This window comes from Dasypus novemcinctus, chromosome 1 (assembly GCF_030445035.2).
Source record: "Dasypus novemcinctus isolate mDasNov1 chromosome 1, mDasNov1.1.hap2, whole genome shotgun sequence".
In the NCBI taxonomy this organism is placed as follows: domain Eukaryota; kingdom Metazoa; phylum Chordata; class Mammalia; order Cingulata; family Dasypodidae; genus Dasypus; species Dasypus novemcinctus.
This window is the reverse complement of record NC_080673.1, coordinates 156,655,151-156,682,603: the sequence shown is the minus strand read 5'-3', so window position 1 is coordinate 156,682,603 and position 27,453 is coordinate 156,655,151. Positions and strand designations below refer to the sequence as shown.

Below are 27,453 nucleotides of genomic sequence, written 5' to 3'. Positions count from 1 at the left end.
TGAGAGAATGCAGTAATGGTTCTATTGTGATTTGCTAAGTATAGCTCAGCTTAACTCAATTTAAAATAATAATGCCTATTACAATAAAATAGTATTTTTCAGATGTAGTAACTGGGTCCCAGAAAGGTCAAGTAACTAGGCCAGACACCCAGAAAAGCAGCAGCAAAATGAGATTTAATAATATTAATTTTATACAGTTAAAGTTCTGAGTTTTAGATTCCTTAAAAATCTAAACCCGTTTATCTAATTTGTTGCACTATCTCAAGAAAGAAGATTGCTTTTGTTCTGTGTTGTCAGATAGCATAAAGAAAGCTGAAAGTGTTAAGCAGCAATTTGGTTCATATGAGATAGGAATGACGCTGTAGTCCACCTGTGAAGAGGTAATCCAGGTGATGACGTTTCAGGCAAGTAATCCACCAGTGGTGACCAGCAGCCTCCAGCTGGTGGGAAGGGTAGTGGCTCTCCTTGATTATGCTCCATCACTTTCAGTCGCCAATTAGAATAAAGTGGCATTGAATCACCTATCAAAATAAAATGATCTCATTTTCTACACCATCTGTTTTCTGCCAATAAAAGCAAACTCTAGTAAGACACCATCTATTTATAGCATTGGATAGTGATTAAATGATTTCCCGGTATTTCAACATATGTTTGCTAGGACGACCTGGGTACGAATAATTTCATATTATTCAAATCAGAGAGAAAGAGATATCCAGTCAGGTTCCATCCTTAATATCAAAGCAAAACTACATTTGCACTGCATTGTGATTCCAGAATTGATGTCCAAGCTATGAGACCACATTATAGGTGAAGCTGCCTTGTAACAAGGGCCTTTTGACCAATCTTTTTATTCTAAATTTCCTGAGATGGGGCCAGCACAAACCCATCTTAGCAGGAAATCTGCTCTACCACGGTGGGGCTGCAGGGTGCAGTAAAAAATGTAAGGAAATGTGAATTCTGTGTGACATAGGTAAGTCACTTAACCTCTCTGGACCTCAGTTCCATCACCTACAAAATGAGGGGATTGGACCAGATCATCTTCAGGTTGAAAGCTTATGTTTCTATTCTCCCCTGCCTTAGTTTACAGTAAGGCTCAGGGAGATGATCATACACTTTGCATCCAGGCAGGGGAAGGATTTTAGTAACATGTGAATCCGTGAAGAAGGAGGAAACTTGTTTAAAAATTGAGTCTCTTGCCAATATTTGTTCTATGATGTTTCTTAGGAACTAATTCTTATGTTTCTTTTGATCTTTTCTATAAGGATCCTGTTTTTTAAAAAAAATTTCCCCACTCCAGTTGAGTTTTAAAATCAAAACATTTCAAATTATGTTGGAACACCACTAGTGGCAGGTAAATATTATTTTAGAGCAACTGACCAGAAAAATAACTTATTAACATGAACATACTTAATCATATACCTTGCCATTAACATTATTTTTAAAACATTTGGAATTTATTACTTTTTTCTTCTTCATAAGATCCTCCAGAGCTGCTACTGTATCGAGACTCTAGTCTGTGATGTTGACGATTTAAATGACTGTTCAGTCCAGTATAGATATCTAGGTGCACATAGCTATGAAAATGAGCATTAAAGTTAGTCACAATTCATGGCATTTATGCTCTATGTTTCACTCTTATGTTTAAAAAGAAAACAGTACACAAAATATTAACAAAAGATTACAAGGTTATAAATTACTTCCCACTTTACAGTTCAAAAGCTTAAGCTTGTAAGTCAATTATTTCTACTTAAAAATTCCTCTTAAATAATGGTGGTGATAATGCTCTGGTGTTTATTTCACATAAAACATGCAGAGTAAATATCCATTTAGAAAAATCTAAAAATTTAAGCAACACAAAACTGATTGACCAAACTTCACTTATTCATCCATTAGAACAGGGTTTCTTAATCCTTTTTGTTCCACGGACCCCTTTGCCACAGACCCCTTCGAAGGCCGCACTACACTGTGTATTATTTAATAACTATATCACACCTGCACCAACATGTCCCCACAAAAATAATGTTTTATTGAATTTCAATTCAAGCTCACAGACCCCTTGTTAAGAACCCCTGCATTGGAGAATTTAAAAATCTAGCATGTCAGCACCTTTAATGTTGAAACAATGTAGAAAATTTCCAATATGGAAAGAGATCCTCATTAGAATTTTAACCTAACAAAATAGAAACTCCAATATAGAAATTATCATTAATTATCATTTATTCTTAGATTAGGGGTATCTGCTAACCAGAAAGAATGAGAAGGAGCAGAGACATACTTACCTCTCTTCGATATTCTCTTTGATGGGCTTACTATCGGGATTGCCATCCATGGGAGCTACCATTGTATTGCTACTGGAAGTAGTTCCTGTAAATCAGAATATGAAACAGTACCTGTGAATTTTAAAACCTGGGACAACTTGAGAACCAAAGATTTCAAATTGCAGATGTCAAAACTCTAAAATGAGGGAAACGGACTTTGGTCCAGTGGTTAGGGCGTCCGTCTACCATATGGGAGGTCCGCGGTTCAGACCCCGGGCCTCCTTGACCCGTGTGGAGCTGGCCATGTGCAGTGCTGATGCGCGCAAGGAGTGCCGTGCCACGCAAGGGTGTCCCCCGCATAAGGGAGCCCCACGCGCAAGGAGTGCGCCCGTGAGGAAAGCCGCCCAGCGTGAAAAGAAAGTGCAGCCTGCCCAGGAATGGCGCTGCCCACACTTCTCATGCCGCTGACGACAACAGAAGTGGACAAAGAAACAAGACGCAGCAAATAGACACCAAGAACAGACAACCAGGGGAGGGGGGGAAATTAAATAAATAAATAAATCTTTAAAAAAAAAAAAAAAAAAAAACCTCTAAAATGAGAGCAAAGTGATTTTTTGAAAGGAATGTGCTCACAATGACTAAGAGAAAGAGAAGAGAAACAGTAATAAAATTTTGAATGCTAGAAAGCAAATGGACAAGAAGTAATCCAGTCTTAAGAAGGTTGAATCCTAAACTGATAGTGGGGAAAACTAAAACTTTCATATTGTTGAAACACCAAAAGGCTTAGTAATGAGTAGCAACAATTATCTCTGGATGTAGGGGGTGAAGGTAGTGCTAAAAACAAGAGGAGTCGTTGAAAATCCATTCAGATATACCTCTCTACTGGGTGGCTATCTCTACCCCCACCCCAGAAGTCTTTTCTGATGAGAGTAAATCAGAAGACTGCTGGACTAGGGCATGCCAAGGGACATGAAAGAAGAGGCACCTTACTGAAAATAGTGGGACTGAGCGAAAATGGACATAGTAAAGTTTGAGATTGCACCCCCGACATCCTTCTTACCCCACTGCACTTCCAGAAAGCTGTATGTGGGTACATGCACGAATACATGTACTATACAGATATATGCACAAACACACACCTCTGTCTTCAAATCTAGGCAGATGACTAGTAGAGTTTTCTCTGGGGAATCTTATTAGTCCAAGAGAAAACGCCTACAGACACTGAATCACTGAGTCACCCTGCAGTGCTGGACCACACTCAGTAAGTTCCATATACACCTATGGAACATCCAATCAACTTGTTAATACTTCACTCTTTAAGAAAAGACAAAGAATTGGTGATCTTTTGAGGAAAGCCTTTATTAAGACAAATCAAAACCAACAGCAATTTTAAAGAAAATTGCTAGAAGAAAACTTTATATCTTTATCAAGAGAAAATAGTCCAACATGAAACGTGCATATGATACTACTGAAAAATTCTAATTAAAAAAAAAAAGCTTTTGAGAATGAAAAACATTCTAGCTGAAATGAAAAATTCAATAGAAGGGATATTAGAAATCCCCTAGAGAGTCAAATAAAAAAAGGCTAATGATGGAAAATAGACAACTAATGATTAAACAATATATAGAGGACCAGTCCCAGAGGTCCAAATAATAGGATTTCTAGAAAGGAGACAATAGGAGTAAGGAAGTTAAAAAATATAATTTAAAAGATTTTTAATAAGATAGATATTATATAGATAACATTGCTATTAACATGCCTGAAAAGATTTAATACAAACTTTGAGTGACAACAGCCTAGATATTATACTGATTTTCAATGTATGCTATTTCCTTAGAGATGCAGTTTCTTTAAATCAAATTATTACATATAGTATATAATATATATATAGCTATATTACATATGGGGAAGCAGATTTGGCTCAACTGATAGAGCATCCACCTACCATATGGGAGGTCCAGGGTTCAAACCCCAGGCCTCCTTGACTCATGTGGAGCTAGTCCATGCGCAGTGCTGATGCATGTAAGGAGTGCCATGCCACACAGGGGTGTCCCCCCACGAAGGGGAGTCCCATGCCCAAGGAGTGCGCTCCCGGCAAGGAGAGCTACCCATGCACAAAAAGTGCAGCCTGCCCAGAAGTGGCGCTGCACACATGGAGAACTGACATAGGAAAGATGACACAACAAAAAAGAGACACAGATTCCCGGTGCTGCTAACAAGAACGCAAGCAGACACAGAAGAACACACAGTGAATCGACACAGAGAGAAGGCAAAGGGGGTGGGCAGGGGGGAAGGGGAGAGAAAAAAATTAAAAATAAATCTTAAAAAAAAATATTACTACATATGTATACATATAAGTATATAAACACACATGATTAGATACTACATGTAATATATACTCAAATGATTATAAGGTGAAGTTACAGTAATTTCAATGTAAACTTTCTTTAAATTTGATATACTAATTGTATTCAGTAAAAAATAAATTTGTTTTATAGGGATATGTAAATCTAAATTCCAGTTCTGAATAGGTACATAATTTTGTTTCCCTCTACAAAATTAAGAATCCTTAAACATTGTCAAATTTTATCCATATGACAATTTCCACACAGTCCTGTCAAATTAATTACCATATGTGACTCCAGTGCTTGCTAAAACGAACAATTATGTAAAGCATCTCCTCATACAAAGTAATCACAGTTTTAAGTAACTTCTCACCTGAGGTGACAGAAGGGATTTTATAACTGGAAGTGATGCGGTAATATGGGGGATTATCCATGTGGGTGACTCCTGAACTAACAGGATCTGTCAGCTGCAGTTCACTCACTAGTTCTTCCAGCAACTGCATGGTTTTATCTCTACCTAAATAGACAATAACTTTCTTCACCTGTCAAAAAGAAATGATTCGGAAAAGAAAAAAGCAAAATTTTTATCTCAAATTTTTCTTTTGACAAATTTTACCAGTTAGTTCGAATTTAAATAGCAAGTGAACAGGCACAATGTAAATTTGAATAGGCATTGCTCAGCAATAAGACATTAATTGATTATAAAAATGGTCTTCCTTAAAGTGGGGATAATAATAGCACTGACTTCATATAGTTGTTGGAAGAATTAAATGAGTTAAGATTTATAAAGCACTTAAAAACAAGTTACCTGAAAAAAACCTCATTTCTTGTAGGTACTACATGTTTACTTCAGTAATACTGAAATATGAAATATCACTGAAATAGCTTACTAACTTATCAGCCCAACTCTGTTCTTCTCCCATCTTTATCCCTCACCACTCAATAGGCATCACAGTTTGTGAGAAATGCAGAATCCCAGGTCTCATCCCCCACCTCCAGAATTGGAATTAGAACAAGATCCCCAGATGATTCATATATACAGTGACATGTGAGATGCACTGCTGTAGGTGACCTGCAGACAAATCTTAAAACATGCTTCATTACTTCATACCAAAAGTCTTATAATGGTCACCCACTGATAAGTGACTACCTCCTGGCTTTCTATCTGTCCACCTCCCACTATGTATTCTGCCTTTGTGTCTTTGCTCAGCCAGACTGTGAAGATCTCAGAGCTGACACTCCAACCCTAATCCTATCAAGCCTTCAAGCACCCTCCTTACCTACTACACCAACTCCACTTCCTTCTACATGAAGCTTTTTACTAAATTTTCACAAACAGATCTGGGTTGAAATTTTGGCCCTATTAAATAATAGATAAATTATTGTATAATATTGAGGAAATTACTTTTCTGTTTTTTTATTTTTAATTTGCCATTTTAACCATATTTAAGTGTACAATTCAGTCTCATTAATTACACTTACGATGTTGTTCCTACCATTACCACCATCTGTGACCAAAACGTTTTCATCACCAAAACCAGAAACTACATATTCATCAAGAAATAATTCCCCATTCTCACTCCCACCAAATCCTGGTGACCTTTAATCTACTTTATATCCCTATGCTTTTGCTTATGTTAGGTATATAAGAGGAATTATATGTCTTTTTGTGTCTGGCTTATTTCACTTAGCATAATGTTTTCAAGGCTCATTCTTGTTGCATGTATTAGAACTTCTTTCTTTTTTAGAACTAAAAATTAATCCACTGTGTTTATACCACACTTCATTTTTTTCAGCTCTTGATGGACACTTGGGTTGTTGTTTTTATCATTTGGCTATTGTGAATAATACTGCAAAAAACACTGGTATACAAATGATCTCTTTGAGTCCCTCCTTTCAATTCTTCTGGGTATATACCTAAGAGTGGAATGGCTGGGTCATAAGGTAATTCTATGTTTAACTTTTTGAGTAAATGGTCAACTGCTTACCACAGTGGCTACACCGTGGTGCCAGCAATGCATGAGGGTCCCCATTTCTCCACACTCTTGCCAATACTTGTTTTTTTCCATTTAAAAAATAATAGCTATCCTAGTAAGTGTGAAGTATTACTTCACTGTGGTAGTGATTTGTATTTTCCTTCTAAATGATGTTGAGCATCTTTTCATTTGCTTATTGGCCATTTGTACATGATATTTACAGACATTTCTAATCAAGTCCTTTGCACATTTTTTTAGTTGTTTTGTTGTTGAGTATAGGAATTCTTTTTATATTTTGGATATTAAGCTCTTATCTGAGACATAATTTTCAAATAGTTCTTCCCATTCTATAGGTTGTCACTTCACTTTCTTGATAATATTTTTTGAGACACAAAAGCTTTAAAAATGTGATGTTCAATTAATTTTTCTCTTTTGTTTCTCATGCTTTTGTTGTCATATCTAAGAACCCACTGCCAAATACAAGCCCCTGAAAATTTTGTGTTTTCTTCTAAGAGTTTTATGGTTTTAGTTCTTATAATTAGGTCACTGATCCATTTTGAGTTTATCTTAATATGGTATGAAGTAGGGGTCCACTTTGAATTTTTTTTGCATGTGAATATCCAGTTTTCTCGGCACCATTTGTTGAAAAGACTATTCAATCCCCATTGAGTAGACCTGGCACCTTTGTCAAAGATCAACTGGCTATAGAAGTGTGGATTTGTTTCTAGTCCATTGGTCTATAAGACTATCCTTATGCCAGTACCACACTGTTTTGATTACTGTAGCTTTGTAGCAAGTTTTGAAATTGGGAAATGTGAGATCTCCAACTTTATTGTTCTTGTTCAATCTAAGATTGTTTTGGCTTTTTAGGACCCCTTGCAATTCCATGTGATTCTGAAAATTGGCTTTTCCATTTCTCTAAGAAAGGCTGCTAGAATTTTGATAAGGATTACATTGAATCTATAGATTGCTTTGGGTAGGGTAGGTACCTTAAGTCTACCAATCCATGAACACAGGCAGTCTTGCCAATTATTTATATCTTCTATTTCTTTTGGTAGTATTTTATAGTTTTCAGTGTAAAAGTCTTTCATATCTTCAGTTAAATTTATTCCTACATATTTTATTCTTTTACATGCAATTGTAAATGGATGGTTTTCTTGATTTTCTTTTCAGATTGTTCATTGCTGGAGTTCTGCCTTGTTTCATTCAACTGTGTACAACTGTGGCAATCTTAACAAGCTCACAGAATAATTCTGAGAATTAAATGAAATAATGTAGATGAAGTGCTTTTACCATGCCTGTTCTATAAGTGCTTAAGAAGCAGTAATTAAGAAATTATTACTGCCATTAAAAAATGACTCCTTTAAAATTCCTAGCAACTGGCTATTCCCTGAATTTGATCTTGGCTCCCTGGAGGTATCATCTCATGCCTGTTCTAAGTATAGCCCCAATTCACTCATTCATTCATCCATTTAGTGGACACCTTCTATGTGGCAGGCACTATCTAGGTCCTGGGGATACAGCAATAACCAAACAGGTGAAAATTCCTGTCTTTGAGGAGTTCACAATCTACTGGGTTGGACAAATAAAAATGAAATGAATATGCAAACTATGTAATATGTTAGATGATGATAAGTGCTAGGAAGATCAGAGAAAGGGGAAAGAAAAGTGCATGCAGGGAAGCAGGGAAGGAGGGCAGTTTCGGTTTTAGATGGGATAGCCAGCAAAGATCTCAATAAACAAGGCCTGTAGGAGAAGAAAACCTGACGGATGTGAAGGAGTGAGTCATCTGGAGAAAGAGAGGGAATGCCTAGTGTGAGGTGGAGTAGCAATGGTCAGTGTGGCTGACAGGTTCAAGGTGTGTGTGTGTTTGTGCTGTGTAGTTCTGGACTGTTTTCTTAATTTGGACAGATTTGGTGCCATGTCCCTCCACCCCCACCCTAGAAGACTATTATATTCTTTGCTTTATGTCTCCTGCTGTGCTTTCCCTCGCTCCCAGCAAGCTTGAGCACAATCCTATAGGCACTGGGCTCTCACTCTCCAACCTGCTCTAACATCCAAATGCCAGCTCCTGCCTTGCAGAAACTATAAGCGTCCCCAATTTTGTGGTCTCAGCTTAAATATCACTTTCTCTGGAGCACTACCTTGAATCCTCCAGACAGCTATGATTCCTAGGTTATTCATGCTCAGCATCTCTACCATTTTCCTTTATAGCACTCATCATAACTGTAATTTATTACTTTGTTCTCTAAAAAACTCAGGTACAAATAATAAAATCTGTTTCACCCATCAGATTGTAATCCCCAGCTTCTAGAAGAGCACCTGGCCTATGGCAATGATAAGAATACTTATTGAATGAATGAATGAATAAACCCGTGTGCTTTTTCCTGACTGTGCCCATCCCGGCCCTTGACTTGTGTCTGTTGGTCTACTGCAACCCATATTCTGACATGAGAAGACATCTGGTAAAGACATGCATTAAAAATAAGCAAAAACAGGGTAAATGGACTTGAATACATACATAAGGCAAGAGGCTTGGTTCACTATTCACTCCACAAATGCTGATCAAAAAATGCAAAATTATTTTCAGGTTTTTTGGCCAGCCATCTGCAAGTGTGGTCCACACATTCTCCATCTCTGACCAGGCCAGCTCATCGCCATACTAGATACAATACACACAACAGATACTTCAGTAATGACTCTATTAAAAACCAAACTCAGCACAGCATGAAACAGTAGAAGCTAGTTTTTACAGCCAGTTTTACTATTTTCCATACTTGAGAAGAATCTCTTCTTTCAATAAATCTAAACATAAATATCATTAATTACATATGGGCTTAGCAAAATAAAAAATAAAGGCATATTTTGTCTAGTAAGAAGTTTTCTACATCAAGAATTTATAATGTGTTTTCATATGGTTATCACAGATCCCTCTAGTCCCTTTATCTGTGTTAATGCCTAACTTAATCTTCATAATTCAGTGTGGCAAGTACAACACAAAACCCATTTTACCTTGGCTGTCATGTACATCAGATTGTTTAAAACCATTGCAGTGGCTTGTGGCGATCCCCAGCCTTCACCTCGTAACCAGCGCCTGCTAGTCACCATAAGTTCTCGGTCTTTCAATGAATCATCTTCATCATCATCGTGTCGCCTTACTGTGGGCAAAGGCTTTAAATCCACCAGCTCAATGTTGTTCATCCATGGTAACAGATAGTGGAGCATCACTTGCCGCCCAGCTGGATGAGCAGTCTGAATTCTCTGGCTTATCTCTGTAATTAAAAATAAGGCAAAAAGGGAACAACTGGTTTAATTTTGGTTGCTTTGATTTGTGGTTAGTTTCAACATTTCATCTTCTTTTTTTTAAAGGTTTTATTTATTTTTATTTTATTTCTCTCCCCTTCCCCACTCCCCTCCTCAATTGTCTGCTTTCTGTGTCCATTCGTTGTGTGTTATTCTGTGTCCACTTATATTCCTGTCAGCAGCACTGGGAATCTGTGTCTCTTTTTGTTGTGTCATCTTCCTGCATCAATTCTCCATGTGTACGGTGCCACTCCTGGACAGGCTGCACTTTTTTCACGCTGGGTGGCTCTCCTTAAGGGACACACCCCTTGCGTGTGGGGATCCCCTATGCGGGGGACACCCCTGCATGGCACAGCACTCCTTGCGCACATCAACACTGTGCTCATTACATGGGTCAGGAGGCCCTGGGTTTGAACCCTAGACCTCCCATGTGATAGGCAGATGCTCTATTCATTGAGCCAAATCCTCTTCCCAACATTTCATTCTTAAAAGAATAGGAGGCCAGATTCTGCTTATTACATTTAAAAATCATGAGTACTGTTTTTCCTTTAAGAAATTTGGCTTCAATGACATGATAAAGAAAATTTGCTAAAAAAAATCTTATCCTTACTTTTTATATAAAATACTTTCAGTGATCAAAATAAATAAAAGTAATTGCAAGAAAAAAGACACTCTTTATACACTGATTAATTTAATGGATGCATGAAGAATCTTACCCATTTTTTGTTCTATAGGGGAATCTTCTATGATGTACCAGTTATTTATCATACGTATCATTTACTAGTTCACAACAAACCTATGACAGGGACAGAGTCAAAGTTATTTGCCCAAGGCCAGACAATTACCAAGTGGCAGAGGATTCAAACAGAAGTTCAGTTCCAAGGTCCATGTGTCCTTACGTTTAATCTCCTTAAATCCCTTGAAATACAATCTTCTCCCTCCTCTGCCCTCTCTCTTTTCCTCCATTAGGCTCTGTACTCACTCATCAGAAAGAGTAAGCATGGAAGAATAGTGATTTAGAACTTGGGCTTTGGAATCACAGAAATCTGGGTTTGAACCCTGGCCCTACCACATTTAAGCTACTTGACCTTGGGCAAGTCTGTCATTCTCTGATTCCCAATTTTTTAATCTGTAAAAAGAAGATAGCAAAAGTTGTTGCCCTGCGGGGTCATTGTGTGAATTTGATATAATGGCAATGAAGTGAGTAGCCCAATACCTGGCATGTAGCTACGCTCAGCCTGAACTTTTACAAGAATTTATTAACACATCAACTTTTTAACCTCCAGTTAAAAAATAGACCTGGGGCTCTTTAAGTAGTTGGGTAAAAAGATCCTGAGCAGGGCGAGTCAGTATGAGTGGGAGCTGGGGCCATGGCAGTGTGACCTCCTGTAGGAAAAAGGTGTTACATGAGGAGGCATCTAAGAAAGGAACCCTGGGAACACCAAAACTTAGGATATAGATAGAAGAAAAGAATCCACGAAAAGTGATGGGAAAGAAATAGGCCACGGTGGGAAGAAAACCAGGAAACATTAAATTTCTGGAAATCAAGAAAGGATAGAATTTAACCAAATAGGAGATGAATAACACCAGCTGCTGTGCACAGTAACAAACATATTGAAGACTATAAAACAGTAGGTGATTATAAAAGGTCCTCTGTGAGTTTACAGAGAGGAAACACACAAATGGAGCCTGAGGGCCACCTGCGAAGATCTGACACATGCAGGAGGTCTGAGGATATAGAAAAAGTGAATGTAGATACTTGAGGCAAAGTAAATGGGTGGGGGTGGGGATAGAAGTGGATGTTAAGAGGACCTGGAGAGGAAAGATGGGAAGAGACAGGGAGCTGAAAAGAGTAAAAAGAGAACTGCAGGGGAGCAGATATAGCTCAGGGGTTGAGTACCTGCTTCCCATGTATGAGGTCCTGGGTTCAATCCCTGTACCTCCTTAAAAAATAAAGACAACTACATTGGTCCCAAGGAAAGGAAGTAGCATGCACCTCAAAATCCCTAATAAATACTGTGCTCATCTTTCCTTGGAAAAAGTGAAAGCAAATTATACTGTGTATTTTAGGTTTAGATATGGAATCTGTTCAAGTTTAGGGGCTATGTTTTGGTTTATAATAAACTATTTCAAGTAAAGCAGTTATAAGTAATTGGCAGGCACCAATGACAAGAATGTCTTTAGACTGAACCAAAGGGAAAATCAAGAAGACTGAGCTGGGGCATTATCTCGCATTCTACCAGTTGGCTTCCTGACCAATCACAAGCTCTCTGATATCCAACTGCGCTCATCTGCTTTCTTGTGCAGAAGCCTTTGGCAGAAAAGCCAGAGCAAAACTAGTAGTAAGAGCAGGCACTACTTTATATTGATGACATTCCACATCCATCTTCGGAGACCTAGACTGTGGGAGCTGGGAAAGAGTAGCAGCATGGTTGCTGCTACCCACCAGTGCAAACCAAGCAGATAAACTGCCTTAAGAATTGAATGTTGGGAGAATTTAAGCTGGGTTGTTCCACTCAGGTCTATTAGGGATGGGAAACAATTTCTATTGCTGAAATTAGCACTGTGGAAAGATTCACAAGAAGGCTCAGTCACTTTATCTTGAACCTGAATGAAAGAAAGGAAAGACAGCGGAACTCTGGATGCCAATTTCAAGGCATGCCTAGTATAGTACTCAGACTGGAAAAAGATCTTACTCAAAGATGTAAGCAGAAAAACTAGCTGAGTGTCTTGTGCACTATAATTAAAACTTTTCAGTGAAAAGATAAGGCACTATGAGGCCATTTGCAATATTACCTGCTTTGGGTGGAAGGTTGGACCAGACGGATTCTAGAGATTCTCGTAAATCTGAGTCCTGGGAAATCCAGATAGATAATTCATCTTACCTGTCACATAGCTCAGATACTCGAGAAGTCCCTGGCAGGAATATTTATGGGCCCCAGGAAAGAAAGATGGACTAGAAAGCAATGTGGGGTTTCAGCAAGTTCACTTAAGGCAGTGCAGAACCCTCCCCTACGACCAGAGGTTTCACTTAACAGAAAGAAACCTGATGAGAAAGAGAATTACCAGTCCTTCCTTTAAGACAAGCAGTATCAGGTAATCTACACTCAGTTTTTTTTTCTCTTGTTCCCCTCTAATCCCTGGTCATTTTTATTACTAAAGAAAAGTCAGTGCACCAAGTAAAATGAATACATGAAGATTCAGGAAGTTCTATGTCTATTAAAGGAACATTTTTAAATTGCACTTGAACCCTCCACTCTGTTTTGCTGGGGGGAGGTGTGGGGTGGAAAAGGGAAAGCAAGGTATGAAGCTCTGTAAAGACTCCATCAGTAAGAAATTTAAGTATCTGTGTTGATTTTTATTAAGAGCTCATATTTAAAAGAAAACAATTTATTTCTTATGTAGAGGCATGTTTTGTTTTGATTCAACATCAAACTTAATACATTTAAACTTTCATAAAAGTAGTTTTTTAGAAATATTTGCTAAAAAAAACTACTAACAAGTACAATGGTCATACCTGAGAATATGGCAAGAGTTAGCTCGGGATATGCCCTTGCTAATTCCTCAGACAACTGGTAATAAGACATAGAATACAAATGAGGCAGAGGAGACAGCTGGCTGAGCACTCCATCAGTTCTCTGAACCTCCAATTTGTGAGCATAGCGAAACATCTTTGGTTCCAGAATCTAAAGAAATGTAATTCCATCAACCATTCATTAAAGTTAAGGTAGCATGGTCCTCTAAATTTGCATAATTAAATTTGCTTATGGAAAAAAATAAAACAAAACCCTTCTCCCACAAAATATTCCAGTTTAAAAATTATATAAATATATATACTGTGAAGTTTTACAAATGTTAATATCTAATTCTAGGATATGTTTTGCAGTACACTTTCCATAACTGTTTAAGAGGATTTATAATCCTTGTGTTTAATCCCAAATCAGGTTAGTGGCACTGTCTGAAAATTCAGCAACTTACAGTACAATTACTTAAAAAACATTAAAATTTTTCCAGCTCAAATTTTGGACTATATAAAACACATACAAGTGAAAAAAGTCTTTGAGCAGATCTTGATTAATCAAAGATTAAATATGGAATATTAGCGAAAAGTCAATTTGACATTACACAATGTAAAGAACTATAAAACTATTGAGCTTTCCATTTAATTAACAAAAGCATTAGAATGTAATTCCTAAGTTGGTCCTCTCAGCATCAGTACCACTTTAACCCCTCTGGAGAAATCAGCATGTCTTTGAATTCTGTCATCTTATCTTGGGTAAGAATGAGGAATCTCATTCAATGTCAGTGAGTTAAATATTGTATCATAATGAAATATCCATGCTAGTTAACTTTCTAAGTTATTTTTCTCAGTCTAATAAAAAAGTTAGGAAAGGATACCATAAAAGAGCTAATTATTTTTCACTTGGCTCTCAAAAAATATTGACTCACAACGTTCTTATCTGCTGGATAGAAACTGCTGCACGCACCCATAAGCTCAAACCACTCAATTTTTATAAGTACCTTTATATATACATATATTTATGTTTCTGTGGGTGGGTGGATGGGTGGAAGTTATATATATATATCCTCTCTAGAACGCACTTCTGAATGGTATTATTTAAGGATTGAAATGAGACATATTATTTTTATCTTCTATTTCTGATAATCAGGAATTGACACCATACCTCATTATTAAAAATAAAAGTTGAATATTATGGTAAATTCCTGGGGTTTCATTAAATCCTTAGTAAAATTATATTTTAATTAACTTTTTTTACAAACCTGTAAGAGTTGCATAGCAACTTCATAGATACTTCTAGAAGAATCAGCTGCTTTAAACAGTATCAGATTTAAAAGCATCACTGTGTCACACTGATAATCCCTAGGGACAAATTTTACATGTTAGGTAAATTATCACACATTTAGAGATTTTCACACCACACGTTTAGAGATTTTCACACCAGTTAATAAGTAGAGCTGGTTTAGATTATGACAAACAAAGGGCAAGGCTATAGGTATGCATCTTCTAAGCCTAAAAAGGTAACAGATATAAAAACAGATGCATGGTGATCATTATCCTTCTTTTGATTAAATTTAATTCTAACATAAGGAAAGAGAAAAAAAACCACTGGTTTTCTTAGTATTTCTAAGTTCAAAAGGAAACTTTTTCTTTTAAAAATCTGACTAAAATTATGAAAGACAGTATCTTGAGTACCTGTTCTGGAACACATTAGCTATGGCTTTAAAGCAGCCAGCTGCTACCCTCTTGGAACCGGTGTAACATCGATCCACAGCCCAGTACATCAGGTTGCTCTGATCAGGGTTCAGCTCCAGCAGCAGTGTAACTGCCTCACAGCCCAACTGATGAACCTAAGCCACGGTCACAAAATTTCCCAGGACAGAGAAAATGATATGCCATTTAACTGTCTATTTCCCCATATTTTTACTTAAGTAATGTACGGTACATATTTAGTGTATTTCATCACAAAATTCAGTCTCCTTTTGTTCAGCGCCTTCTCATTTTATTCAATCAGCACAGAAAAAACCAGCATGGATAAATTATTCCTGGCCTGCTGCTGTTTACACAAGACTCTTGGCAGCAGTTCTCTGTTAAAGGAGAGCCCCCACAGAATAAGACAGTGATCAAATGCTTTCAGAAAAATAAGCTATTAACCTTTCAAATTGTTTTTATCATGCTTTATTCTTGTTTTGGATAACCCAATAAAAAAATTAATCTGAAGGGAAAAATATGTTCTATTTTAATTTAAGTAGTCTGTGAGTGTACAGTATGAGAGTAAGGAGGGCAAGAAGGAATGATTAATTGGACAGTTGACAAAACTGAAAATTAAATATAGCAAATAGCATGTTTTTTTTCCTTGGAGGTCAATGTATTCTACATTAATACTTTATTTATAGACTCAGAATACTATTGTAAGATTTATATACACCACCGTTTATTATTCCTATAATATAAAATGGAAATGAAAATGATTCAAATGGGGCATAATAAATGAGAATTGTAACTTTCTTAGATTTTAGTACCCTATTTAATTTTTACATAATATGCATTTTGCATACAATTCTTACTTTCCTTGTTTAAAAAAATGGCTTGTTTTGGTGGAGCATATACTAACACCAATTAATGAAATAACTTACTATGAAATTTAAAGGGAATCATCATAATTACCTTTTTGTCCAGAGAGTCCAAAATGTTATCCAACCATTTGTACAAATAGCCATCTGATGAAAGTCCTACATTATCTGCAACAGGGCCACAACATAGTACAGCAGACATAGCCTTCAAACAATAATATTAAAATTACATTTTAAAAATTTAAGTGGTTGAAAGCTGGTTGTTAATGAGAAGAGGCAAGATATTTTTACTCATGCTATCTAGCTACACATATCTTTACAAAAGAAAAGTTTACCAGTAATTCTTAAAACTAAGCAGTTTATTATGGGCAGTAAGTAAATATCATGATACAAAATTAGACATGGAGTTTCAACAGCACTAGGAGAGAGAGAGGGAAAAAAAAAGACCAAGAGAAAGGACTTAAGTAGGAAAAAAATGGGAATGTCTTTGAGGCTAACCTCAGTTCTTTAAGAAAATGGTGTTCAGATTTTGGTAGATTCTGGAACTTTTTTGCATTGTATTTTATGTATTTAAATAAACTTATGGCAGGCAAATACATATTCCAATACTCTCAGGTCCTCTGAAGAAATCCTTATCTTCTTTATAATATCAGGCACTGAGAGACATAAAAAAATTTAACTCTGCTCTTAACATAAGAAAAAAGAAATCAGATTTCTAAGTAAGTACCTTTAATGCACAGTACTGATGTCTATTAATTTGCATATTTCTATCACTGTATCTGTCCAAGGGTGTAAACATGATGCTGAAAGGACCTGCCCAGTGACTGAACAGCATAAAGAGACTGTGACGAAGGCTCTGTTGAGGAAAAATGCTTCTTCTCTGGTGTACTGTAAATTAAAAAATAGAAAAAATGTATTTCCTTTTACTTAAATATATGCATGTCAACTTATTTTGTTATTGAATAGGTAACATTCTAAAAAAGCAAGAACCAAAATTCTTCCCCAGTAAGAACAACAATTTACATATATAAAAGTCACAAAAACACAGCGGTGGTCTGAGGGCCCAGGGAGTGCTGCGTTACACGCCAAACAGTATCTTGGTGAGTAGAAACTCCATGGCAGGCAGAAGCATGCACACAGGCTAGCGCAGAGCTTGGGGCCAGGGCCCCCTGTTCCCCCAGCTGTCTCTGACTTACTGGTAAGCTTGTCCAGGATGTGAACATATCTTTGGATCTTGGTTCATGGGTAAGTGGGAGCTTTGGGTTACATAGGTTGTTTTTAAACTTTGTATTTTTTCAACAGCAAAGCTGTCTTTATGAAAGTCCTTTCATAAAGACACAGAATCTTGATGTATAAAACAGAAGAGAGAGGAGGTGATCTATGTGAAGTAAGGAGGGATGGCCTGGAGTCCACACCCATTCTGCAGCCTCCTGCTGATGGTACCAGGGAGCTTCAGGGCTCTGAGGGACAACATACTTCGGAAGTCATTGGTTTAGATGCCCTGCAAGGGTTCTTTCAGCACTGAAATTCTATTCTACAAGTTCTCGGTCTCAGTCCTTTTTGAAATAACTCAACAGGATCACAATAAAACAATGTGGACATATAGAAGTGTTTAGTAATAGACTAAACCTTATTTTTATGTTCATGAGCGTCAAATTTTTTTAAAAAAGAGACTTCAGGGAAGATGGTAGACTAGAAACACAAGACTCTTTTCTCTCCCAGAAAAATAACAAGGGGACAGGCAGAAACAGCCTGGAAAAAAACCTTCTAGGGTTTAGGACACCAGGGTAAGGCTGGACACTGCCTAGAGGAGAGAGGGGCAAAGGAAAAGAATCGTGAAGGCAAACGGTGAGTTAAAAGGCACAGGTGCAAATGCCAGCACCCTGCCCCACATTATAGACACACTTGAATTCTCAGGCCTCAGGGCAGGCAGCTACAGAAAAAAGGGCGCCCAGGACCCACCTCCCCAGGAAAGGAGAGAGAAAGTGACACAGCCTAAGGCTGACTTAGCTTCTGACCCACAAATTTGGTCTGCTGTGTCCCATAAACCCTTCCAGGCTGGGTGGTGCTGCATCACTGTTTGTCTTGGGAGCCAGCAAGGGACTAAAGAGATGTGACCTGTCAATCTCCCTCTCTACTGACCAGGACTGGTTGTTGAGGAAATAAGGGAGTGGAATTACATCCTACCCAGGAAGAGAGAGGGGACTACCAGCAAAGGGTGGAGAAAGGTCTGAGAAAGTTTAAATTACAAGGGTCTTAGCTTCCAGCAGGAACCTCTATCACATTGATCTGGTCCATGTTGCAGGAAACACACGCCAATCAGGTATTGGACTGAGAGGCCTACAAGGAGTGCCATCTGTTGGCAGAGGAAAGAAGGGCATGTTTGGAATTAAAAGTAAGTAAGTAAGAGAGGATTTTAGCGGCTTTTATAGTCTCCCTCCCCAAGGCCTTAGGAAGCGGGTCTGTAACTTATTACTGGGCCCAGGGCCCAGATTTGAGCAACTAACAGGGAACCAGAACAGGATGAACCAAGAATCAAAGAAGAGCAGTAACTTACAGCTTCCTACCACTAAAACCCAATGAAAGAGAAACCAAGCATTTGAGTAAACTTACCACCCTAATCAGATGCTGAAACACCAGCAAAAAATTATAAGCCACACTAAGAAAATGGAAGAAATGGCTGAAAAAAAAAAGGAATATCCCCAAACCCTAGAAGAGACACAGGATTTGAGTCAACTAATCAACAAGATGCAAACAAATTTCCAAAATCAAATTAATAAGCTGAAAGACAATATGGCTAAAGGGATAAAGGACATCAAGAAGACACTGAGCGACACAAAGACGAATTTGAAAACCTGAATTTAAAAAAGTAACAAAGCTCATCTGAATGAAAGACACAATAGGTGAGATCAAAACTGAATTAGGAGGAGATGATGTGCCTCAAGCAGTTGAGTGCCCACCTCCTACATGGGAGGTCCTGGGTTCAGTTCCAGATTCCTTTTGAAAAAACAAAAACAAACAACAAAGCATAACAAATGAGTAAACCAACTCAGGGGAACCGATGTGACTCAGCGGTTGAGTGCTGGTTTCCCACATATGAGGTCCCAGGTTCAATCCCTGGCCCCTGGTACCTCAAAAAACAAAACAAACAACAACAACACCAAAAAAAACAAATTAGAGACATACAACAGCAGACTCAAAATGACAGAATAAAGAAAAAGTGATACAGAAGACAGAATAGCTGAAATTGAAGAGAGAAAAGAACAGAGATAAAAGAATGGAAAAAATAGAGCAGGGGCTCAGGGTATTCAATGATACCATGAAACGCAGTAATACAATGTGTCATAGGAGTTACAGAAGGAAAAGGGGCAGAAAGAGTATTTGAGGAAATAATAGCTGAAAACTTCCCAACTCTAACAAAAGAAATGAACTTCCATGTCCAAGAAGCACACTGTATCCCAACCAGAGTAAATGCTAACAGACCTACCACAAGACATATACTACTCAGAATGTCAAGAGTCAAAGATAATGGGAAGCAGACTTGGCCCAGTGGTTAGGGCATCCGTCTACCACATGGGAGGTCCGTGGTTTAAACCCCGGGCCTCTTTGACCGGTGTGGAGCTGGCCCATGCGCAGTGCTGATGCGTGCAAGGAGTGCCCTGCCACGGAGGGGTGTCCCCCGCGTAAGGGAGCCCCACGCGCAAGGAATGCGCCCCGTAAGGAGAGCCGCCCAGTGTGAAAGAAAGTGCAACCTGCCTAAGAATGGCGCTGCCCACACAGAGAGCTGACACAAGATGACACAACAAAAAGAAACACAGAAGCGGACAAAGAAGAAGACGCAGCAAATAGACACAGAGAACAGACAACTGGGGGCGGAGGGGTGGGGGGGAAGGAGAGAGAAATAAATAAATAAATCTTAAAAAAAAAAAAAGATATTTCATGCAAATAGTAATCCAAAAAAGAGCAGGGATAGCTGTACTAATATTAGACAAAACAGACTTTTAATGCAAAAAAGTTATGAGATAACAGAAGGACATTATGTATTAATAAAAGGACAATCCACCAGGAAGAAAAACAGTCATGAATATCCATGCACCTAACCAGGGTGCCCCAATACATGAGGCAAATTCTGGCAAAACTGAAGGGAGAAATAGACATCTCTACAATAACAGTTGGAGACTTCAACACACTATTCACATCATTACATAGAATAACTAGACAGAAGATCACAAAGGAAACAGAGAAATTGAACAATATGATTAATCAGCTAGATCTAACAGACATATACAGAATGTTGTACCCAAACTCAGCAGATTATACATTTTTCTCAAGTGCCCATGAATCTTTCTCCAGGATAGATCACATATTATGTCACAATGCAACTCTCAATAATTATAAAAAGATTGAACTTATACAAAGCACCTCTCTGATCATAAAGGAATGAAAGTAGAAATCAATAACAGGAAAGAGGTAAATTCATAAATTTCGCAGGCTAAACAACATACTTCTAAATAATCAGTGGGTCAAAGAAGAAACTGCAAGGTAAATCAGTAAATATATTGAGATGAATGAAAATGATAACACAACTTATCAAAGTTACAGCAAAGGCAGTCTTGAGAAGGAAATGTATACCACTAAATACCTGTATTAAAAAGGAAGAAAGCTAAAATCAAGCTCTAACAAGAGGAACTAGAAAAAGAACAGCAAGCCATTCCCAAAGCAAGCAGAAGGAAATAAATAATAAAGATTAGAGCATAAATAAATAAAATTGGAAACAAAAAGACAATAGAGAAAATCAACAAATCCAAAAGTTGGTTCTTTGAGAAGATCAATAAAACTGACAAACCCCTAGCTGGATTAACAAAAAAAGAGAGAAGATGTAAATAAATAAAATTAAAATTAAAGGGGTAAAATTATGACTAACCCCACAGAAATAAAAAGGACATTATGAGAAACTATATGCCAATAAACTAGATAACCTAGATGAAATGGACAAATTCCTGGAAATGAACAAAGAACCAACACTGACCCTACAAGAAATACAACAAACCAATCACATTTAAAGAGATCAAATCTGTCATGAAAAATCTCCAGACAAAGAAAAGTCCAGGCTTCACAGGTGAATTCTACCAAACATTTTGAAAAGATTAACACCAATCTTGTTTAAAATCTTCTAAAAAATTAAAGAGAAGGAAAAATTACCCAACGTATTTTATGATGTCAGCATCACTGATACTAAAGCCAGATAAAGATACTACAAGAAAAGAAAATTACAGACCAATCTCTCTAATGAACGTAGATGCAAAATCCTCAACAAAATGCCTGCAAATCGAATCCAACAGCATATCAAAAAACTTACACATTATGAGCAAGTGGAATTTATTCCCAGTACACAAGCGTGGTTCAATGTAAGAAAATCCATCAGTGTAATATCCCACCATTAACCAACTGAAGGAAAAAACCCCATGATCATATCAATTGCTGCAGAAAACGCATTCAACAAAATTCAGCATCCTTTCTTGATAAAAACACTTCAATGGATAGGAATAGAAGGAAAATTTCTCATTATGATAAAAAACATATATGAATAACCCACAGTCAACATCGTACTCAATGGGGAAAGGTTGAAAGCTTTCCCTCTAATATCAGGAACAAGATATTCAATATCTTGTTATTCAATATTGTACTAGAAGTTTAAGCTACAGCAATTAGACAAGAAAAAAAATTAAAGGCATCCAAACAGGAAAAAAGGAAGTAAAATTCTCACTATTTGCAGATGACACGATGCTATATTTAGAAAATTCTGAAATGTCTACAGGAAACCTACTTGAGCTAATAACTGAGTACAGCAAAGTGGGAGGATACAAGATCAACACACAAAAATCAGTTAATGTTTCTCTACACTAGCAGTGAATAATCTGAGGAGGAAATCAGGGAGAAAGTTCTATTTACAATAGCAACAAACAGACCTAAATACCTAGGAATCACTTTAACCAAGGAAGTATAGGAAGAAATAAAAATGACTAAAATACACATGAAAAAATGTTCAGCAACTCTAGCAATTAGGGAAATACAAATCAAAACTACAATGAGATATCATTTCACACCTATCACAATGGCAACTATTAAAAAGCCAGAGAACTACAAGTGTTGGAGAGAATGTGGAAAGGCAGGAACACTTATTCACTGTTGGTGGGAATATAAAATGGTACAGTCACTGTGGAGGACTGTCTGGAAGTTCCTATTACGCAGCTGTAAGAACAAACGAAGTGGTGAAGCATATGACAACATGGATGAACCTGGAGGGCACTATGTTGAGTGAAGCAAGCAGAAAGAAAAGGACAAATATTGTATAACTGTGCTACTATGAACTAAATATATTGTATAATCTCATGGAGTTAATAACTTGAATACGAGTCACCAGAAAATAGAAAGAGTTTAGAGAATGGAAAGCTGAGAGTTAACTTGCGTAGAACTAGTAAAAAGGATGTGTGTTCATCTTTGGAAATGAATAGAAAAGGTGAAAGCCCAATATAATGTTTGTAACTAGCAGTTCTATTATGTGGGTATGAAAATAGTTTAAAGGGAAAGTCTAAGGTCATACATATTACTAAAAGGAAAGCTAAAAGTTTTAACATGGAACCATATAGTGTAGTAAAACCACATGTGAAATATGAATATGGTAAAATTGTATATATAAGATGATTTTTCTCTGAAACTAAACAATGTATGTTAATACTACAAAATGTTAATATTCACTGCTAAGTGAAAAAAACCAGACACAAAGTACTACTTATTGTATGATTTCATTTATATAAAAGAGAAATATAAATCAATTCATAAAGATGAAATCAGATTAGTGGTTATGTAAGGGCTGGAAAAGGACTGCTGAGAGATGTGGAGTTTTTCTCTTTGGAGTAATAAATTTGTTCAAAAATTTTTGTAGTGATGAATGCACAGCACTGTGATTATACTAAAAGTAATTGATTATACACTTTGGATAGATCACACAGTATGTGAAAATATCTCAATAAAATCGCTTAATAAAAAAAAGTGAATTGAGCTAAAAAAAAAAAAAAAAGAGAGAAAAAAAATCTCTTCCCCTGTAAATAACATCCCTTCCCTCCAAAGTTCAAACTAGGGCCCATGCACTTGAAAGTAACATACATAATAAAGTGGTTAGCACTATAAATTAAAACCCAGGCTCTTTAAACGTCAATTGTTTGCAATATACTATCTAGAGTAACAAAATAACTACTTTTTTCCTAGAAAGAAAAAAAATATTTGTACTTACATTGTATATAACCAAATTGTAGTCACTTTTTAATGTCTTGCACTTGTAAAGAATTTATGGCTTTTTAAATTGCAATTGCATCTTCCTAGTTTCTAGTACCTGGCATATAGTACATGCTGAATAATAGGCCCACATGTTAAGTCACTCAATCAACACACTGTATCCTTATACTTTATAACATATCTATGGCCTTCTCCCATTTTTCAGAAGTATCTCTTTAATTTCTATTATCAATTACCATTTGGAGATTACACACTTTCACCACTGAGTCTAGAACAATCTTGTCCAAAGAGTTTATTCTATTGTTTTCTTCAGATTTTGTCAGTGTCTTTCATAGGTTGAAAATCTGTGCTGTATTGCTTTTGATTTCTGATCACTGACACTAATCCAAAGACAATACAATCTCTGGCCATTTATGTTGCTCTAACAATTTTCCAGGATGCTCACAACTTGTTTCATCAACTTTGATTACAAAACCTCAAGGCAAGAAAATAAATATGACTGTATCTTAAGACTCAAAATTTTACAAAACTGGAATTAATACCTGGAACATTCTGGATGATATTCGCCACTAAGGCACTAAAATGGCATCGTATATCCTTCAGTGTGTCAGAGTCTTTCTCATTTTCTGCCTCCAAAAGTTGTCTAGTTAAATCTACATACTCCAATAAAGTGTTGTTAAGGAAATGTGTTTCATTATCAAGGCCACCACTTGCACTGAAAATTTCAAAGAAAATAAGTGATTAAGAACATGGGATTTTTAAGTTATAACTTAAACACAGACAAACTCCTAGTAATCAAAATCAGAATATGTATTAAACTTTACATGGTCATGGTAGAAAGCTATTCAATATGCAAAAAAAATTGGCATATTTAAATATAAAAATAGATGGTGCTCCTTAATCCACAAAGGAACCAATATTGCTATCACTATGATACACTTCCATATCTAACTTTAATTAATTTTTCTAGGTGCTAAATGTTATTCCCCTCCATCAAAATATATAGGTTTGTAGAAAGGAGAAAAGGAGGCATATGGATGGAGAGGATCAGTTTTAAAAAGAAGAAAGCTCAGTTCTCCACATTCTTATGGTTGCTCTGCCCATTCATATTATGTCTGCAACGTAATCAATTCAGTATCCCTCAGGTACTTATTCTCAGCAAGACACCATGATAGCTATTATGAGAATACAAAAATTTTAGCAAGTCCAAGTAAGAGTTGTTTCAAGTCTTCTTTCTAGATTTGTGGAGTTGCCTTAAGAATCTCTGCAATAGATTTTCTTTGAGGAAAGGGTCCTGTGCCTACAAACCACTGACTGGTACAAGGGGACACCTGGTTAGAGTCATAAGTCTTCGATTTTAGTCTTATCCCATTACTTATTAGGCATGTGACCAGGCACCTATTTCAGAGATTTTTAGGAAGAATATAAAAAAGTTACTATATATGAAAATATGTAGTGAACTATAAGTGCTGCATAAATGATTAGTTATTATGCCATTATTAATTTTGGTCAGTTTTTCCTTGTTATATTTGAAAGGTACTTCCTGTGAATATGACTTTAAAAAGTAAAAATATGTGTGTACCTAAATTAGTTCTGAATTGTATTTACAAACATTCTAAACCTCTGAAAGTAAGGAGATCAAATGATACGAAAGTATATTAAAAATGTCAACAACAATAAAAACATCTTAAAACAAAAAAAAATTTACAACCAAATTTTTTGCCTTTACTCCTTAAATGAGTGTTTTTTTTTAAACTCTGGGTCATAACCATTAGTGGATGGGAAACCAATTTAGACGGTTGTGACCTACACCAGAATAAAACATTTATTCACTCAACATATTTCAATGATTATCTACTATGTATCAACAGAGGGGTCCAATGGGCAAACTAAACAAAAGTCCTTGCTTTTTTTGGCAAATGGAATTCATCCCTTTTATCCTAAACCAAGATAATAAAAAATTGTAAGAGCTATAGCCTTATATACATACCTCTTAAGAAACAAGTAAAACAACAAAAAAAGAAAATGCGCAACTGTGTTCTAATACCACTACTGCAGAGTACATGTAGCAATTGCTTCATGTGTATGAGGTCCCGGGTTCAATCCTCGGTACCTCCTAAAACAAACAAACAAAAAAAAAACAAAACAAAAAACACTACTACTGCTCCATAATGAGTATCACTGTTATAGCTAAAAGTTAAAATATACCAAAAATCTTACAGTTTGCAGAAAACATACCATTCAAAGAGCCTTCATTTATTATTAATACATTAAAAGCAGCAACAACAACAAAATGATGCAGATATGTATTTGGTTGTTAATTTTTTGCCTTAAGTCCAGCAAGTTTCAATTTTATCTTTCTTAAATTCCACTGTTTCAATTTTGTGGAGGACAGAAAACAGAAATTTTCTTCTTTTTTTCCCCCATTGCTTTTCATTTAATAGAAAACTAAATCAATGTTTTAAATCCTCTTTGATTAAAGCTCTATCTTAAAAGCACTGTTGAAAGTATTTAATGCTAAATATGAAAGATGTTAGATACATTAAGAATCAGGAAAAATGCTAAAGTAACAATGCTATACAGAATTAACACAGTTCCTACACCTGTTTGATTACTGATAGATTTTTAAATAGCTCTCTTTTCAGTTAGATTTCTTAGATATGGTCAGATCCATTTTTGCTTTTACCTCCTTCAAAGGTCAGGTGAAACTATAATTCTCCTAAGGAAACGTTTACTTCCCACATATAGCTGATGGAATTTCCCTCAAAAGACAGGTCTTGGTATCAAGGTCCCTTTGAAGATGACTTTCATCTGTTCTCCAGCAACAACTACAGATTTTACAGATGACTTTCATCTGTTCTCCAGCAACAACTACAGATTTTATGGTTTTATTTGTGAATGATGGTAAACACAGTTATAAATTATTTTTGTGGACTTTTTCCTAACAGGATAGATAACAGTTCACAGGAATATATTTGCAAACCTTATAATGCTTAGCTTTTGAATATGTGGTTTTTACAAGTCCAGAAGAAAGAGCTCTTAAAAATAAGGCAAGAAATAGCCAAAGCTGTGGAGAAAAGGCTACTAGCTTTGTTCCCATGCCTAGACAACTAGATTCTGACTAATTTTAAAATCACAGATGCATACAACCAATTTTTTGTCTAAAGCAATGTCATTTATAGTGGTAGGTTTTTTCAATATTTTTTTCCCCAGAGCTTCAGTAAATAATGTTTACAGTGATATATAGACAAGTTTTTTGCTATAAAGACACTTTTCGTTTTTTCTGTTTCATGAAAAAAAATCTTACTTTCCCTAATTGTTCTGAAGTTTTAGAAAACAAAATCCATACCGACCTGTGACTAATAACACCAGCATCTGCCAGCAGTTCAAATATTCGTACCAACTGTACACGTAGAATATCCCGACGCCTGCGTCGCTTCATATTCTAATCCAAAAACATAAATATATTAGTTAAAAACTCTTTAGGGAAATTGATGGAAAACTTGCTGGTATAACTTGGAAAGAATTATGTGAATGTCTTAGAGTTTCATAAAAATTATTTTGCTTGTGCAATGTAGATTGCAAGCACTCTGGTAGCTATTGTATCAACAAAGAGCTGCGTACAGATAGTTTGAAAGTAATGAGCCAAAGAAACTTCTACAACATTTTATGCTGATATACACCTGGGAAATATGTGGGGGTGTGGAGATACAATTCTAGTTATTTTTAAGTGCTTACTAATCTGACAACTTTAAACTGAAGGAGTTAGTAAACTATTCTAATTCAATGATAAAGAATCCTAAGCACTCCAAAAAATATGGCAGAATGGCAGGAAAAAAATCCTAAAGCATCTGACAGGCTTCAAATGATCATAATTTTATATTAAATTGTTGAACACTAAGTTCTAGAGAAAGGGTTAGGTGCTTTTACTTTGAACGTTATTTCTAATTCTTAAAAAAAGTCTTACTAGTCTAAGCAAAATACAAATGTGGTGCTAAAAAACAAACAACAGGGAAGCAGATGTAGCTCAGTGGTTGAGAGCCTGCTTCCCATGTATGACATCCCAGGTTCAATCCCCAGTACCTCCTAAAAACAAACAAACAAAAAACCACTCTCAGTGGTTAAGCGCCTACTTCCCATGTATGAGGTCCTGAGTTGAATCCCTGGTACTTCCTAAACAAC

The 27,453-nt window shown here is 36.4% G+C and overlaps 1 protein-coding gene across 6 annotated transcripts in view; it reads right to left on the bottom strand.

Annotated features, from left to right (window-relative positions):
* The window catches only part of FRYL (FRY like transcription coactivator), a 252,518-nt gene that overhangs the window by 45,828 nt on the left and 179,237 nt on the right, over positions 1-27,453 (bottom strand). For all 6 annotated transcript variants that reach the window (XM_071216578.1, XM_071216579.1, XM_071216583.1 and 3 more), the window contains 13 exons: positions 26,625-26,716; positions 23,814-23,986; positions 16,703-16,863; positions 16,070-16,180; positions 15,098-15,252; positions 14,665-14,764; positions 13,400-13,568; positions 9,592-9,851; positions 9,101-9,241; positions 4,977-5,145; positions 2,280-2,364; positions 1,462-1,574; positions 371-521 (listed from right to left, as the gene is read on the bottom strand). In XM_071216578.1, the coding sequence (XP_071072679.1) occupies positions 371-521; positions 1,462-1,574; positions 2,280-2,364; positions 4,977-5,145; positions 9,101-9,241; positions 9,592-9,851; positions 13,400-13,568; positions 14,665-14,764; positions 15,098-15,252; positions 16,070-16,180; positions 16,703-16,863; positions 23,814-23,986; positions 26,625-26,716 (1,880 nt within the window). The remainder of the gene's footprint in view (positions 1-370; positions 522-1,461; positions 1,575-2,279; positions 2,365-4,976; positions 5,146-9,100; positions 9,242-9,591; positions 9,852-13,399; positions 13,569-14,664; positions 14,765-15,097; positions 15,253-16,069; positions 16,181-16,702; positions 16,864-23,813; positions 23,987-26,624; positions 26,717-27,453) is intronic.